This window comes from Neophocaena asiaeorientalis, unplaced genomic scaffold, assembly GCF_003031525.2.
Source record: "Neophocaena asiaeorientalis asiaeorientalis breed wild unplaced genomic scaffold, Neophocaena_asiaeorientalis_V1.1 scaffold198, whole genome shotgun sequence".
NCBI lineage: Eukaryota > Metazoa > Chordata > Mammalia > Artiodactyla > Phocoenidae > Neophocaena > Neophocaena asiaeorientalis.
The window spans coordinates 2,737,681-2,756,082 of NW_020175221.1; the positions used below are offsets into that span (position 1 = coordinate 2,737,681).

At 37.7% G+C, this 18,402-nt stretch overlaps 1 protein-coding gene across 2 annotated transcripts in view; it reads left to right on the forward strand.

Annotated features, from left to right (window-relative positions):
* DEPDC1B (DEP domain containing 1B) overlaps positions 1-18,402 on the forward strand; it is an 87,714-nt gene that overhangs the window by 38,099 nt on the left and 31,213 nt on the right. For both annotated transcript variants that reach the window (XM_024765379.1, XM_024765380.1), the window contains exons 3-7: positions 5,241-5,376; positions 9,038-9,165; positions 10,724-10,854; positions 13,610-13,657; positions 18,073-18,213. In XM_024765379.1, the coding sequence (XP_024621147.1) occupies positions 5,241-5,376; positions 9,038-9,165; positions 10,724-10,854; positions 13,610-13,657; positions 18,073-18,213 (584 nt within the window). The remainder of the gene's footprint in view (positions 1-5,240; positions 5,377-9,037; positions 9,166-10,723; positions 10,855-13,609; positions 13,658-18,072; positions 18,214-18,402) is intronic.

The following is an 18,402-nucleotide window of genomic DNA, read 5'->3' on the forward strand; positions in this document are numbered from 1 at the left end:
GTGGGTCAGAAAAGATCTTGCTGTGATTTATGTCAAAGCGTGTTCTTCCTATGTTTTCCTCTAAGAGTTTTATAGTGCCCAGTCTTACATTTAGGTCTTTAATCCATTTTGAGTTTATTTTTGTGTATGGTGTTAGGGAGTGTTCTAGTTTCATTCTTTTGCATGTAGCTATCCAGTTTTCCCAGCACCTCTTATAGAAGAGGCTGTCTTTTCCATTGTATATTCTTGCCTCCTTATCAAAGATAAGGTGACCATATGTGTGTGGGTTTATCTCTGGGCTTTCTATCCTGTTCCATTGATCTATATTTCTGTTTTTCTGCCAATACCATAGTGTCTTGATTACTATAGCTTTGTAGTATAGTCTGAAGTCAGGGAGCCTGATTCCTCCAGCTCCGTTTTTCTTTCTCAGGATTGCTTTGGCTCTTCGGGGTCTTTAGTGTTTCCATACAAACTGTGAAATATTTTGTTCTAGTTCTGTGAAAAATGCCATTGGTAATTTGATAGGGATTGCATTGAATCTGTAGATTGCTTTGGATAGTGTAGTTATTTTCACAATGTTGATTCTTCCAATCCAAGGACATGGTACATCTCTCCATCTGTTTGTATCATCTTTAATTTCTTTCATCAGTGTCTTACAGTTTTCTGTAGACAGATCTTTTGTCTCCTTAGGTAGGTTTATTCCTAGGTATTTTATTCTATTTGTTGCAATGGTAAATGGGAGTGTTTGCTAAATTTCTCTTTCAAAAATTTTATCATTAATGTATAGGAATGCAAGAGATTTCTGTGCATTAATTTTGTATCCTGCTACCCTACCAAATTCATTGATTAGCTCTAGTAGATTTCTGGTAGCATCTTTAGGATTCTCTATGTGTAATATCATGTCATCTGCAAAGAGTGACAGTTTTAATTCTTCTTTTCTGATTTGGATTCCTTTTCTTTCTTTTTCCTCTCTGATTGCTGTGGCTAAAACTTCCAAAACTGTGTTGAATAATAGTGGTGAGAGTGGGCAACCTTGTCTTGTTCCTGATCTTAGTGGAAATGGTTTCAGTTTTTCACCATTGAGAACGATGTTGGCTGTGGGTTTGTCATATATGGCCTTTATTGTATTGAAGTAACTTCCCTCTATGCCTACTTTCTGGAGGGTTTTTATCATAACTGGGTGTTGGCTTTGTCGAAAGCTTTCTCTGCATCTATTGAGATGATCAGATGGTTTGTCTCCTTCAATTTGTTAGTATGGTTTATCACATTGATTGATTTGCGTATATTGAGAATGCTTGCATTCCTGGGATAAACCCCACTTGATCATGGTATATGATCCTTTTAATGTGCTGTTTGATTCTGTTGGCTAGTATTCTGTTGAGGATTTTTGCATCTATGTTCATCAGTGATATTGGCCTGTAGTTTTCTTTTTTTGCGACATCTTTGCTTGGTTCTGGTATCAGGGTGATGGTGGCCTCGAAGAATCAGTTTGGGAGTGTTCCTCTCTCTGCCATATTTAGGAAGACTTTGAGAAGGATAGGTGTTAGCTCTTCTCTAAATGTTTGATATTATTCTCCAGTGAAGCCATCTGGTCCTGGGCTTTTGTTTGTTGCAAGATTTTTTTTTTTATGGTATGCGGGCCTCTCACTGTTGCGGAGCACAGGCTCCGGACGCGCAGGCTCAGCCGCTCCGCGGCATGTGGGATCTTCCCGGACCGGGGCACGAACCCGTGTCCCCTGCATCGGCAGGCAGACTCTCAACCACTGCGCCACCAGGGAAGCCCTTGTTGCAAGATTTTTAATCACAGTTTCAATTTTAGTGGTTCTGATTGGTCTGTATATATTTTCTATTTCTTCCTGGTTCAGTCTTAGAAGGTTGTGCTCTTCTAAGAATTTGTCCATTTCTTCCAGGTTGTGCATTTTATTGGCATATAGTAATTTATTGGCTTGTAATAATCTCTCATGGTCCTTTGTATTTCTGCAGTGTCAGTTGTTACTTCTCCTTTTTTATTTCTAATTCTATTGATTTGAGTCTTCTCCCTTTTTTCATGATGGCTTATGGTTTATCAATTTTTTTAATGTGCTCAAAGAACCAGCTTTTAGTTTTATTGAGCTTTGCTATTGTTTCCTTCATTTCTTTTTCATTTGTTTCTGACCTGACCTTTATGCTTTCTTTCCTTCTGCTAACTTTGGAGTTTTTTTGTTCTTCTTTCTCTAATTGCTTTAGGCATAAGGTTAGGTTGTTTATTTGAGTTGTTTCTTGCTTCTTGAGGTAAGAGTGTATTGCTATCAACTTCCCTCTTAGAACTGCTTTTGCTCCATCCCATAGGTTTTGGGTCGTAGTGTTTTTATTGTCATTTGTTTCTAGGTATGTTTTGATTTCCTCTTTGATTTCTTCAGTGACCTCTTGGTTATTAAGTAGTGTATTGTTTAGCCTCCATGTGTTCATGTTTTTTACAGAATTTTTCCTGTAATTGATATCTAGTCTCATAGCGTTGTCATCAGAAAAGATACTTGATATGATTTCAATTTCTTTAAATTTACCAAGGCTTTTTTGTGACCCAAGATATGATCTCTCCTGGAGAATGTTCCATGAGCACTTGATAAGAAAGTGTAATCTGCTGTTTTTCGATGGAATGTCCTATAAATATCGGTTAAGTCCATCTGTTTAATGTATGATTTAAAGCTTGTGTTTTTTATTTATTTTCATTTTGGATGATCTGTCCATTGGTGAAAGTGGGGTGTTAAAGTCCCCTCTTCCTATTGTGTTATTGTTGATTTCCCCTTTTATGGCTGTTAGCATTTGCCTTATGTATTGAGGTGCTCCTATGTTGGGTGCATAAATATTTACAATTGTTATATCTTCTTCTTGGATTGATCCCTTGATCATTTGTCTCTTGTACTTCTTTGTCTCTTGTACTAGTCTTTATTTTAAAGTCTGTTTTGTCTGGTATGAGAATTGCTACCCAGCTTTCTTTTGATTTACATTTGCATGGAATATCTTTCCATCCCCTCACTTTCAGTCTGTATGTGTCCCTAGGTCTGAAGTGGGTTTCTTGTAGACAACATATTTATGGGTCTTGTTTTTGTATCTATTCAGGCAGTCTGTGTCTTTTGGTTGGAGCATTTCATTCATTTACAATTAAGGTAATTATCAATATGTATGTTCCTATTACCATTTTCTTAATTGTTTTGGGTTTGTCATCATAGGTCTTTTCCTTCTCTTGTGTTTCCTGCCTAGGGAAGTTCCTTTAGCATTTGTTGTAAAGCTGGTTTGGTGTTGCTGAATTCTCTTAGCTTCTGATTGTCTGTAAAGGTTTTAATTTCTCCATCGAACCTGAATGAGATCCTTGCTGAGTAGAGTAATCTTACTTGTAGGTTTTTCCCTTTCATCACTTTAATTATGTCCTGCTACTCCTTTCTGGCTTGCAGAATTTCTGCTGAAGGATCAGCTGTTAGCCTTATGGGGATTCCCTTGTATGTTATTTGTTACTTTTCCCTTGCTGCCTTTTTTTTTTCTTTTTTTTCCTTGCGATACGTGGGCCTTTCACTGTTGTGGCCTATCCCATTGCGGAGCACATGCTCCAGACACGCAGGCTCAGTGGCCATGGCTCACGGGCCCAGCCGCTCCATGGCGTGTGGGATCCTCCTGGACCAGGGCACGAACCTGTGTCCCCTGCATCAGCAGGCGGACTCTCAACCACTGCGCCACCAGGGAAGCCCCCTCCCTTGCTGCTTTAATATTTTTTTTTGTATTTAATTTTTGATAGCTTGATTAATATGTGTCTTGGCTTATTTCTCCTTGGATTTATCCTGTATGGGACTGTCTGTGCTTCCTGGACTTGACTATTTCCTTTCCCATGCTAAGGAGGTTTTCAATTTTAATCTCTTCAAATATTTTCTCAGTCACTTTTTTTTCCTCTTCTTCTTCTGGGACCCCTAAAATTCGAATGTTGGTGTGTTTAATGTTGTCCCAGAGGTCTCTGAGACTGTCCTTAGTTCTTTTCATTTTTTTCTTTATTCTGCTCTGCAATAGTTATTTCCACTATTTTATCTTCCAGGTCACTTATCCGTTCTTCTGCCTCAGTTATTCTGCTATTGATTCTTTCTAGAGAATTTTTAATTTCATTTATGGTGTTGTTCATCATTGTTTGTTTGCTCTTTAGTTCTTCTAGGTCCTTGTTAAACGTTTCTTGTATTTTCTCCATTATATTTCCAAGATTTTGGATCATCTTTACTATCATTACTCTGAATTCTTTTTCAGGTAGACTGCCTATTTGCTCTTCATTTGTTTGGTCTGGTGGGTTTTTACCTTGCTCCTTAATCTGGAGTATCTGTGTATTTCTCTGTCTTCTTATTTTGCTTAACTTACTGTGTTTGGGGTCTCCTTTTTGCAGGCTGCAGGTTCGTAGTTCCCATTTTTTTGGTGTCTGCTCCCATTGGGTAAGGTTGGTTCAGTGGGTTGTGTAGGCTTCCTGGTGGAGGAGACTGGTGCCTGTGTTCTGGTGGATGAGGCTAGACCTTGTCTTTCTGGTGGGCAGGACCACGTCCAGTGGTGTGTTTTGGGGTGCCTGTGAATTTATTATGATTTTAGGCAGCCTCTCTGCTCATGGGTGGGGTTGTGTTCCTGTCTTGCTAGTTGTTTGGCAGAGCGTGTCCTGCACTGTAGCTTGCTGGTTGTTGAGTGGAGCTGGGTCTTAGCGTTGTGATGGAGATCTCTGGGAGAGCTTTCGCTGTTTGATACTACGTGGGTCCAGGAGGTCTCTGGTGGACCAATGTACTGAGCTTGGCTCTCCCACCTCAGAGGCTCAGGCCTGACACCTGGCCAGAGCACCAAGACCCTGTCAGCCACACGGCTCCAGGAGTCATCGTCATGACAGCCCTTCACTCCCCCACAGCAGACTCAGCAGCCGTACAGACAGTGTGCTTCAAATTGCCAATCTGGCAGACTGCCTGCAGAATCATTCCTCCTCCTCCTCGTCCGCCTTGTGGGGAGCTGGCGCAGCCAACCTGGCCAAGAAGACGAGGAAAAGGTGTGGGGTCTGCGTGCCCTGCAAGAGGCTCATCAGCTGTGGCCGAATGAATGCTTTTAAAAAATCATACATTGTTGGGTACTATTAGCCGTGTGTAATGATTTAAGTACGAATTCATTACCTGAAGTTTGGAATTATATAAACTCTCAAGGATAAAAGAAGTGGGGACTATTGTTAAAATATCTGTGTTTCCCACTGACTGCAATAATATTTTCTTCTTGGTTTTTAGATTTCCTCCTTCCTCACCCCTGAGACCATATCCAAAGAGGCCCCCATATCAAAAGGATGTTATTAAATTTCCAGAATGGGATGATCCCCTACCAGGCACTTCACAAGAGAATATCCCAGTGAGGCCAGTTGTGATGGTAAGTGCCATTATAGAAGCTGGAGGACTAGCAGAGGGAAAGATAAGAAATAGTCTGTGAACCATCAGGCTTAGTCCAGTTTTTCTTTCGATCCCTTGGAAACAATGGTCTGAAAGCACTTTAAAACAATATCATATCCGTTGATAGCTGAGAGACTAGTAACACAGGAAGATTGGCTTTTGCATTTTTTCACTCTTGCCTATGGACACTGTGACTGAATATATGGTAGCTGTTTTCATATGTTTAGACTGAGCAGTTTTCTCTTAAAACTCCCTTCTAATTTCCTTTTCCTTTCTATTCTATAATTTTCCTCTTCTTCCTCTTTGTCTTCTCTTCCTGAACTTTTTTATAATTATTACCAGTTGAAAGTGTGAAGTTTGGGACATGGAAGATTGTGGAGTGAGTCCTGACACAATATGAACAAAGGTAGGTTCTGCTAGTTTTGGGAAACCTAAGCACATTGTAGAATAAACTACCTTTTTTGGGGTGTACTTCTTCCTTGAAATACCTCAGTAGAAAACTATTAAGATTGCCATAATGCTAAAAAATAAAATGCAGACAAAAATTTTATACTGCAGTTTTTAAGAATTGTACTAACACCAATGTTTTAAGTTAATCTAGTCTTATAGGACTGGATGTCCAGTTCATACATTTGCAAAGGTATGTTGTAAACGTTTTTAGGCAATGTGATTGAAAGAAAAAATTTTTTTAACGGAGGTTGTATTGTATCTCAGTTTGGAGAGAATAATTAAGCAGCTTAGGCTTTATCAAAAATAATTCAAGAAAAAGAGTGGCACAAGTGACAGAAATGGGGACTCCATATGAACTTGCAGATTTGTCAGGGACAGTGATGAATGTAGTTTTAAATATGTTTGATGAGAAAGGTGGGTTGTATTAAATGGAAGTATCTAACAGGCAGATGGAGATAAAAGCTCTGGAACTTAGATGAGAGGTCGTATTTGAAAGTCATTAACATTCATTCAGCAAAGATTTGTTGATTGTCTACTGTGTGCCACGCATCCTGCCAGGTTCTACAGATGCAGCTGTATGTAATATGGTTTTTCCTCCAAAAGGGCTCATAGTCTAGTGAAGTATTCAATATGATGATAGATTATTAGAAAACAGAGTGGAACTACTCTGAAAGAGTGAGCACAAAGGGTATTTGAGGACTATTTAATTCATTACTAATGAGGAGAACTTAATTAAGGTCTAGCTGATAGTTCCTGTACTTAAGAAAGTTAAAATATCAGCTCCATGAAATCAGGTTCATTTTTTTTAACATTTGTGTTTAAACACCTAATATGACACCATCAGTAGAATGGTTATTCAACAGACGTTTTTTCATTATAATGTCATCCAGTATTGTTTATACAAAAGAGGTAAAAATCCCATATTAAACTAATGTGTATTTATGTCATCGATATAGTAACTTCCCTTTTTTGTTCTTTTTGGTTCTGTGAACCTTTAGGAAGACCAGCTGGTCATTAGCACACTTTCATGCACCAACGAAGAAGACAGTGTCATCTCTCTTCTCTCTTCTGTTTTCAGTTTCTAATTTTTCATCAGCCCTGAAGTGGTGGTATACCAGTGTCTCAGACTCATCAAACATTTCCCCCACAGCTTGTCATGTCGCTGGTCGTCTGTATGTATATTTCTGATAATGTTGCTCTTGCCTTTTCTTGTACTTCCCTCTAAATCAAGTGGTGGAGGTTTGAGCTCCTCACTTGCTACAGTTCCTCTAAAGCTTGGGCTGTCTGGAGGAAGAGAACTTTCCAGAGGAAGAATGGCAGAGCAGGATCTGTTTCCCCAGTTGGGCCTTATGCAGGTTTTAGGTTGATGAGGTTAGTAGTCAATAGAGAAACAGTCCATCTTTCTTATAGGACCTGAGCTCATATTCATTTCTTCTATCTTACTTGCCCTCTTTGTATCTCTGCCTCCACTTTGCTTGTTCATTTTTGTTTTTGTTCTGTCCTATCCTTTCTCTTGCCTAGCCATTTTATAAAGTAAAATGAAGTGAGGCAAATAGAATGATTTGTTGTGTTTGCTGAGGGGCAGTGTAAAGTGGAGAGGACAAGTGTGAGCTCTGGAGACAGACTGCTGGATTTGAATCTTGGCTCCTTCATTTACTAGCTGTGTGATCTTGTTTCTCTGTTTTATTCACTGTGTCTGTGTCTCAGTTTTCTTTTTGGTGAAAGTGGGATGAAAACACCCCCCTGGGGTAAGGTCGTTATGAGAATCAAGTGACTTCCTATCTATAAAGTGTATAGAAGGTGCCTGACACACAGGTTTTCAGAAACTGTTAACTGCTATTGCTGTTATTAACAGAATTGTTCATAGGTAGAGACAAAAGAAAAAAAATTACTCATAATATCATCCAGAGAGAATTAATATTAACATTTTTGTTGTGTTTTATTTTTTCCACGCATGTTTTTAACAACAAAATGAGATCGTGCTGTGCTGTTTTGGTAGCCTATATTCTTCACTTACGACAGTGTATTGTGTCCATTTTTTCATGTTATTCAACATTCAACATCATTTTTAATATCTGCATCATGTCTATAAAGGATTATGGTTTATTTATCCAGTTCTTTACTGTTAGATATATACCATGTTTTCAGCTTTTTCAGTATGTGTGTAAACAATGCAATGAACAGTATCTTTACAGATAAATAGTTGAGTATTTCTTTAAGATAACTTTTAGAAGTGAATTTGCTAGGCAAATGCAACAACTCATATTCCTGCCTTTAAAAGAGAACACCTAATTTGGATACTTTAAAAAAAAAAAGTCACAAATCCATGTGACCTTCAAGTTTCTTTTGTAGTTCAGTAATTCTCCAAAAACGAAACTAAAAACCACATCAAAAAACAACTGTCCAGTTCACTTTTTCCAATTAATAAGATTTTTCTATAATGACACTTCTGCAAAAAACTATTATAAAAGTCCTTTGTAGGTGATTTCTAATATGTTTTGCCTTTAAAAGTTCATAGTTCCTCACTGTCATTACCAAAAGGAAGTTTTAAGATTTCTGTCTAGTAGCCTAAATGTGAGAAGGGAGATGCTAAGAATGTTGAAGCGCTAAAGCTATGTGACTTTGAGCAAATTACTTAACCTCTCTGGTCTTTAGTTTTTCTTCCCGGCCATCTCCAGCTGTCCTTGTGGAGCTCTTTTTTTTCCTGCCTTCTTCAGATGCCTAAGATCTGGGACCTGCTATCTAACATTGTACTTATTTGATCTTTCCTTATAAAAAACAGAGAATTCTTGAAAGTAATAGACTTTAATGTTATTTTAAACAATCACTTAATTTGGACAGTTTGTGAATTTGGATAGATATTCCTCGATGTTAATTAATTTGAATTAATGAAACTTTATTTTACTGCTACTTTACTGATTAGTTAGAACTCCCACAGGGAAAAATAGCTAATGTCATGCTTATTGCCATAGCTCTTTTGCAATTCTTGAATATTCATTTATGATATGACCTGATCTTTGAGTCATACTTTATTACTCTGCAGTCCATGCAAAGAAAGTTAATGTTTCAAATTATTATTTTAAAACAAGTTAAAAATAACCAAATCAAAGAAATTTCTCATAAACTCATACCTCTGTCTATTGAAATACTTATTCTCTCTCTTTCTTACTCTCCTCCCCCACCCCAATTAGAATTCTGAGATGTGGTACAAGCGTCACAGCATTGCTATTGGAGAGGTGCCGGCTTGCCGTCTTGTCCACCGCAGACAGCTGACAGAGGCCAATGTAGAAGAGTTATGGAAGACTATGACATTATCATAGTATGTGCATTTGCTATTAATGAGACCTTTAAGTATTTTTCTTTTTTTTTCTGTTTTGCTTCACTACTACTCTCTGCATATTTAATTTTCTGAAACTGTGTATAAAACTCTCAAATTTGATTGCATTATTTACAGCTGTGCTGCTTAGCAAACATAATTTAACTGAATTCTGGGAATTTTCTATTGTCATTTATATGCTAGTTAAGAATAGAACATTAAAAGTTCTTTTTTTTTTTTTTTGCCACTGGTCCAAAATTACCTAATATTTAATTATTTTTATTTTTGTTTTTTTAAATTTAACTATAGTTGATTTACAATATTGTGTTAGTTTCAGGTGTACAGCTTCAGATTCTTTTCCATTATAGGTTATTACAAGATATTGAATATAGTTCCATGTGCTATGCATTAAATCCTTGATGTTTATCTGTTTTATATATAGTGGTGTGTATCTCTTAATCCCATACTCCTAATTTATCCCTCCTCCTCCCCTTTACCCTTTGGTAACCATAAATTTGTTTCTATGTCTGTGAGTCTATTTCTGTTCTGTAAATAAGTTGATTTGTATTATTTTTTTAGATTCCACATATAAGTGATACCATATAATATTTGTCTTTTTCTGTCTCACTCACTTCACTTAGTATGATAATCTGTAGGTCCATCATCCATGTTGCTGCTGATGGCAGTATTCATTCTTTCTTATGGCTGAGTAATATTCCATTGTGTATATGTACCATATCTTTATCCATTCATCTGTCAGTGGACACTTAGGTTGCTTGCATGTCCTGGCTATTGTAAATAGTGCTGCAGTGAACCTTGGGATGCATATATCTTTTTGAATTAGAGTTTTCATCTTTTCCGTATATACGCCCAGGAGTAGGATTGCTGGATCATATATGGTAGCTCTATTTTCAGTTTTTTAAGGAACTTCCAGACTGTTTTCCATAGTGGCTGCACCAATTTATATTCCCACTAACAGTGTAGGAGGGTTCCCTTTTCTCCACACCCTCTCCAGCATTTATTATTTGCAGACTTTTTGATGATAGGCATTCTGACCAGTGTGAGGTGGTAACTCATAGTTTTGATTTGTATTTCTCTAATAATTAGTGATGTAAAAGTCTTTAAACTTTCTAGTTACACTGAAATCTTAAGCTTAATGAAACATGTAGGAAAATTTGGTCTCCTAGATATTTGATGTACAATAGGTAATTAAAGTTAACAATGTCATAGCAAGTTTTTTTTTTTTATTCTTATAAAGATGTACTCACAGTGGTCTCTCATCATTGGATAAGCTAGTTTTTGTTATTATAATATTTTACTTAGAAAGTCATTTTCTTGACATTCAGTGTGTTGTGTTTTTAAATTAGTGAAGTACTATGTTAATAACAAAATGATCTAAGTTTGTTTTATATATGCAATGTCTAACCTTTTTGCCCCACAAAGATTGGGTGAAATGTGTGAAAACAGCACATTCTAAAGATCGATCTTTTACAATGCCAGTTCTTGGGCAGATAATGGTTTTTAAAAAGTAACTAATTTAATCATTATTTATCTTTTTTAGTTTACAGAAAATCCTTGGCCTGGATTCCTTAGAAGAAGTTTTAGACGTTAATCTTGTCAACTCCAAGTTCATCATCCATAATGTATATAGTGTGAGCAACCAGGGAGTTGTTATCCTTGATGACAAGTCAAGTAAGTGCATAAAAGCCATTTTGTTCCCGGTTGACCCAGTACATTGGCTGTACAGGTCCATCAGCTTCTATTTGACCCTTCCCTAAACCTTACATATGTTTACCCCCTCATTACATATAGCCTTAGCTCACTTCCAGAGACCTTTAAACTAATTGTTTGGAGTCAGGAAATGTCATAGAAAGATGAATACCCAGGAGTGAAAGCCTCAGCAAGATCCATCCAGATGCTAGTTCAGTGTTAGCCACACAGGGCATTAAGTGGTTCTTTATCATCCCCAGAAAATCCCTGAGAAGTGAGTAAGTTTAATGCCTAACAGAAAGCTTGAGTCAGTTTTTACGTGGGTCCTGGGGTCTGACTGATTTTTTTTAGAGCTCTCACTGACCTTTTCATTATGGTGTCTCTGTCAGATTTTCTGGGATAGTCTTGGTTTATGTCATTTTTTTTTCCTTCTTAATAAAGGTAGCTTTCCGGGCTTCCCTGGTGGCGCAGTGGTTGAGAGTCCACCTGCCGATGCAGGGGACGCGGGTTCGTGCCCCGGTCGGGGAGGATCCCACATGCCGCGGAGCGGCTGGGCCCGTGAGCCGTGGCCGCTGAGCCTGCGCGTCCGGAGCCTGTGCTCCGCAACGGGAGAGGCCGCAGCAGTGAGAGGCCCGCGTACCACAAAAATAAATAAATAAATAAATAAATAAAATAAAGGTATCTTTCCAGATGTTGAAGGTGCTTTAATGTTTTTATACTTTTTCCTTCAAGCCAGTTTACAAATTGGGAAAAAAGACATTTAGCAGCCGCCTATCCTGGTTTTTGATTAGGAAAAATAAGGTCCTGGTAACTGTAGTGAGCCAGAATCCCCAAACTGATTTAAAAGTTTTCTTCCCCTGGATAAGGGATAGACCAGAATTGGATGGACTCTTCTTTTACTTCAAACACTTGATCCTAGGAATTAGCTGGAGCTAGAATGACGTTTGGATGTGGGAAGAAGGTATAGTACTTTTGGGCTTTTGTAAATTATTATTAAATGTAGGGCTGGATGCTCCTGGGCAGCAGACAAACCTGGCCTAGAAGGAGCCTGAGCAGTGAGAGAGGAAGAGGTTTTTCTAGGCCATGTTTCCTGACATGAGCAGAATGTGTCTTTGAAACCTGAAACACTTCCCCTTTAAAGCCCCTCTATCAGGAATGAAGAACATTAGGAAACAGAAATAAACAGATTTGTGACTTCATGAGTTGTCAGGTTAACATCAACATATAAAATTACATAGAATGAGGGGGGTATTGTTGCCTTTGAAGTACATCTAAAATCCTTCCACATTCTCTGAGTACAGCAAACATGAATACTTTCAGCTACCAGTTGGATGATCAGTTGTCTTTTTTTTTAAAATTAATTTAATTAATTTTTAATTTTTGGCTGTGTTGGGTCTTTGTTGCTGCGTGCCGGCTTTCTCTAGTTGCGGTGAGCAGGGGCTCCTCTTCATTGCGGTGTGCAGACTTCTCATCGCGGTGGCTTCTCTTGTTGCAGAGCATGGGCTCTAGGTGCGTGGGCTTCAGTAGTTGTGGCATGTGGACTCAGTAGTTGTGGCTTGCAGGCTCTAGAGTGCAGGCTCAGTAGTTGTGGCGCACGGGCTTAGTTGCTCTGCGGCATGTGGGATCTTCCCGGACCAGGACTCGAACCTGTGTCCCCTGCATTGGCAGGTGGTTTCTTAACCACTGCACCACCAGGGAAGCCCCGATCAGTTGTCTTTTATTTTATTTTATTTATTTATTTACTTATTTTTTGCGGTACACGGGCCTCTCACTGCTGTGGCCTCTCTCCCGCTGCGGAGCATAGGCTCCGGACGCGCAGGCTCAGCGGCCATGGCTCACGGGCCCAGCCGCTCCGCGGCATGTGGGATCTTCCCAGACCAGGGCACGAACCCGTGTCCCCTGCATCAGCAGGTGGACTCTCAACCACTGCGCCACCAGGGAAGCCCAGTTGTCTATTATTTTATCAAGTACATTCTTCAGAAAGAAGAGAGCACTTTACAAGCCTCAGGTTCATTAGCTCTAATGCAAGTCAACCAACCAGTGTCTTTGCAGTTTCACAGACAGTGGAGAAGGTGAGAAGTGGAAGCATGAGTGCTGGCCCCGCTCATCAGGTGTCTGTGGCAGGGCCAGGGGAAGAGACCCTGTACCAAATGGTTCAGCTGGGTTTTTTTGTAGCAATGCTAGTGATTATTATTTTAAGGCTGTCCTAATACTAGTAACCTATATTGATATGTCAGTGGAGCTTTCTTGCCTTAAAACATTTTGAAAATTGAAACATGTAAAATGATACTTATATTGGACATCGGACATACAGAGTTTAACTTTTTTTTTTTTAAGGTATCTGATGAACTGGTTTCATAAATGCATTTGATGACTCATACTTTTGCTTTTTATGTTTTTTCTTCTCTTTCTAAAATTCTTAGGATAATTGATTTGCTTGTTAGTGTGTTTATTTGGAACAAACTATCAGATTTCTTCTTTTCCCTAAAAGGTATACAAGTACATCTTGTCTTTAGAGAAATTTATATTTATGGTTTATATAATCACGTGCTGTAACATCCCTGCTAAGGAAAAATTATCTTTTAAATGTTCTGATACATAAGCAGGTGATTTGTGATTAGCAGGTATGTTTCATATTACTTGGGCAAGTATCATTCTTATGATACCAAGTGTGTTTATAATCCCTTGAATTATATGTAATTGAATAAAACATCTTTTTATTTTCCTTTTTCTGCAGAAGAACTTCCTCACTGGGTACTGTCAGCTATGAAGTGTTTGGCAAATTGTAAGTACTAAGTACCTGCCATTTTTATGAAATTAACAGAAATTCGTCCCCTAAATTAGAAAATTTTTTTGCTCAATGCCCTGAACATTGATTTGAGACCTTTGAGACAGGCAGTTAATTGTTCAGGTATTACTGTGCTTTTAATGATAAATTTGTGACATAGTGAAAGGGCTGAGTTACAGAGCATTTTTAAAGGGGTTTTGTGCTTCCATTTTCTTGTGGATATAATCACACTACAGATAAGGTCCATACTGCTTCTTCTGAATGCTTCATCACAGGAAAGAATAATTAGTAATATTGAATGCAATATTGTAATAGATAAATGCCTGTTAACAGTTTATAGGTTTTTATTCCTAAAACCTAAATTTTTATTCCTAAAACATGTATTCCTAAGTATGCCTTATATTTACCTCATTAGTTTACTCAGCAGATCCTGTTTCCCATTGGCTTTTTATAGGGCATTGGTTTAAGTTGGAGAGAAATGTTTTAGAAAACTAATCTAATTGGTATTCAGCATGGTTTGGAAGGAGAAGAACATGCATGCAGAGAAACACAAAAGGCTGTTTCAGCAATTTGGCTGTAAAATGAGGGGTCTGGACCTGGGCGGCCCCTCTGAAGTTTTTCATAGGCATATGAAATCTCCTTCACTGGATATCATAGGCACTGAAGAAATGAGTTATCATGGTATCTCATTAATACTACTATTTTTCTGGGATTTTCAGAAGGCTTAACCCAAAGAAGGGATTCTAATGGTTAATGGCTTAATCCAAACAAGTGATTTTAATGAGAAAAGTTCTAGTTATTTTAGCTGACTGATAATAGTGATATTTGTTCTATAGGGTCTTTTGAGTCTCAAAGATCACCTCAGAGAGGTGGTTTCTTTCTTCCCTTTTGGGTAAGACTAGCATGTACAGAGATACGTGTATACATTCTTGAGTTAGTAGGCTCTGAATTATTAATTTCACTGAAGTTAGTTTTGTTTGATTATAGAATGAAACTAAAATAACTGTTCAGCTCACTGCTGGTGATCTCAGTGGTAATATGTAGAAAATGATTATATACTATCATCCTAAATATAAATAGCAATGTTAGTTTGTGAGAAGCCCAAAGTTCTCTGTGTTTAACTATTAAGATTTACATAGGTTTTTGGTTCATGTTTTGGAACCCCTCTGAGATGTAGAGTCCTTTGGTTTTTAGTTTGGGGGAGTGCTTTTTATTGTTGCTCAGTCATTTGAAGTAAATTAATCTAAATTATATCTTTGGCCGGAATGACAAAATAGAAGGTATAAATGGGTTAAATGACCCATTTATGAATTTTTGGAAAACCAGGGATTTTGGAAGTTGATCAACTGGGAATGAACAGAGGAAGCCAGTATAACAAGTTTAGGCTATAATACGTTGTAAAGTGTATATTAAGGTGTGGTTATGATGTTGAATTCTCAATGGTGATCAAAATGTAATGAAGAGTATAATTTTCCCTCAAGCAAGATTTATACATAATGCCACAAAACTTCTGCAGAAAGGTTAGAATAACTGGAATTACCAATGGAGAGGAAAGATGTGAGGATCGACTTAGTAATGTTCTCCACATTAATGTTATGTTAGGTAGAAATTCTTGGGAACAGGGACACCTCTCACACGTATCAAGTGCAGTGCTTTACAGATGGTTGGCACATCCATAAACGTGCTTGTTTACATGTCAAAGAAAAAAGGTGACCAAAGGGTGAGGTCAGCCTTTTGAATAGTTTTATAAAATTATTAATTTTTCCAAATTCTCATTGGCCTCCCCAAATTTACTTTGAGTCTCATCAAAGTCATGGTCTGTTCCTTATCCTTCTTATCTTTAATGAGTCTAGGTTCCCATTATAGTCCTCTAATAGGGAACAGAAAGGATAGGCTGATTATATGAGATTTTGAAGGCCCTGTGCCTCTTTTTCTGTAGTGTTACCGCTCATCTCTTCCCTTTGGGCCCATCTGCATTTATTGCAGACCATTGGCCTGGGTGCTTTCGTTGTTGGCCATCCTCACGGTGGGCCACAGAATGAGGGACTGATGCTAAATAAATACAAAACCAGGTTAACTGTTTTTCTTCCTTGTGCATGTAGATTGCAAGAATCCAATAAAAGGTGGATGTAAGCAACTGACAAAGGATTAATCTCCAAAATTTGTAAGCAGCTCATGCAGCTCAATAACAATAAAACAAGCAAACCAATCCAAAACTGGGCAGAAGACCTAAATAGACATTTCTCCAAAGAAGATATACAGACTGCCAACAAACACATGAAAGAATGCTCAACATCATTAATCATTAGAGAAATGCAAATCAAAACTACAATGAGATATTACCTCACACCAGTCAGAATGGCCATCATCAAAAAGTCTAGAAACAATAGATGCTGGAGAGGGTGTGGAGAAAAGGGAACCCTCTTGCACTGTTCGTGGGAATGATAAACAGTTCTTTTCCAAAGTCCTTCAGGAATAACATTTATAAAAACTAGATTAAAAAATAGTCTGAAATTCAACATGATAGAGAAACAAAAGATCTTAGAACTATGGCCTCCTCTCATAGGGCTTGCCATGCATTGGCATTTTTAGGGAAACCTTTTTTTGGCTTATTTTTGCATCTTTTTATCAAGAATGATGAAGTGTTCACAAAGGGGTACAACTGCTTAGAATGAACTGCATATTATCCTGGGAGGGAGTAATTCAAGGCAATGTGTATTGCTTGCTGAGACATATCCCACTATTTCAACTGACTAAGCTTGGGATATTATACAGGAGGAAGCAAGTAAAAATGGCTATGTTTGCTGCTAGGTTAATGAGGTACCACACATATAGATATTTAATAATTTTTGTTATTTTAGTCAATTTTAGAACATTAAAAGGTAAGAGAATTTTAAAGGAGACCAACAAAAAGCTGTTTCCACAATGTCCCAATGGCCTTGAAATGTGAAGGCCCACAATACTTAACCGTTCTTTTTTGTTTGATACTTTCTCTTTAGTCACAGTGATTCTGTAGGAAGAATTTCCTATCAATTTTTACTGGCTTCTCCTGCTGTCCTGAGAGTAGAGATCTGTTCCGGTACAGTTGTTAGTCTTGTGTTCTGCTGGCCCAGAACTGGCCAATCCATTTGCGTCCCTTTCTTCCACACTATGATGGAAATAGACAAGGCTGGCCAAGCAGCTCCTTGTGGACCACTTACCATTTCCCTCAGGCATGGGCAGATCCAGTTCTTCGCTCCACTTGGCGATGTAAATCTTGTCATCTGTGTATGGATTGTTGGGGGCATTTGCTGCCAGCTCTGTAGAGAGCTAAGAGTTTCTTGTTCCTCTTTGGTCCCTGATACAAGGGGATCTCTGCCTCACTTGTTCCAGGCTTCTTGGTTCCTAGGTTGTTCCAGGTTTCTTAGAGTTACTTTGCAATATGACTCTGCTTGATAAACTATCTTTTTTATTTTTAAACTTGTTTTTAGCAGAAACATCAGTTTGTTTCTGCTTTGGTGTTATTTTCTATTATAATTTTGTTTAATAAAAATTCATTCAATGCCACTAATCACTCAAAAGCATTATTGGGTAAATAAAACGTAGACTCTTAGATCAAAGAATTCGATAGGAATTTAGAGGTCATTTTATCCTGTCTCCCATAGTCTTTGTTTGAGCAGCTTTAAAATTATTTTTTAAAATTTTTTGTAAACTATCTTTTGACGGTTGGTGATCCAATGGAGAGTTTTATAATCAGAATGAATTTAAGACACAATATAAAATCTCCTTTTCAGAATATCTTTAGGAAAAAGAGTATACATTCTTATTAGTCTAAAATAGTTTAGAGGCAGAAATTATTTCACTCAACTCTGATTCTTGAATTTTATTATATAGCAATGATGAAATAATGAAAAGCTTTAAAAAATTGCTTTATAGCTTATCTGTTACATATATGAGGTAATTACTGTGTTGGTTAACTGTGTCAAGACTGGGAAAATATCTGGACTTCCCTGGCAGTCCTGTGGTTAGGACTGCGCACTTCCGCTGCAGGGAGCGTGGGTTCCACCCCTGGTCGGGGAACTAAAATCCCATATTCCGCATGGCAAAAAAGGACTAGGAGAAATATTGACTATTTCGAAGAGAATTATCACTGTTTACATTTAATAAAAATGCCTTTCAGAAGGTCATAAAAGAAAGAGTCGGTTTCTTTGAAAATGGAAGTAAGCCAGTGATTTTCCTCATTGTTTTATAATAGATTTCAATTTAGACATAAAGTATATTTATATAAGCAAAATGTATAGTATTAGTCTTCTCCTTGAAAACTTTTCTGATCTTAAGTATCTGTACACACCACACCTATGCACAGAGACTAATACTTAGAGATGATTGCCCCATTAATGTTTCCCTTTCTTTCTCTTTCCCTTTTTAAACAGGGCCTAATTGTTCGGATTTGAAGCAGCCTATGTATTTAGGATTTGAAAAAGATGTCTTTAAAACTATAGCTGATTACTATGGTCACTTGAAAGAGCCTTTGCTTACGTTTCACCTTTTTGATGCCTTTGTCAGTGTATTAGGTAAGTTGGAATATAATGACCGTATATCTTCACTACTGATATGGAATCATTTCATTTTTCACTATCTTGAGACTTCCATTAGCCCAATTTCCATAGCTTTTTTGAAATAAAAACAGATGGGATGCTTGCCTAGTTGGAGTCCTGCTCTATAAAGGAGGAAAAGAAAATAGTTAAGCTCTGTTATGAAAC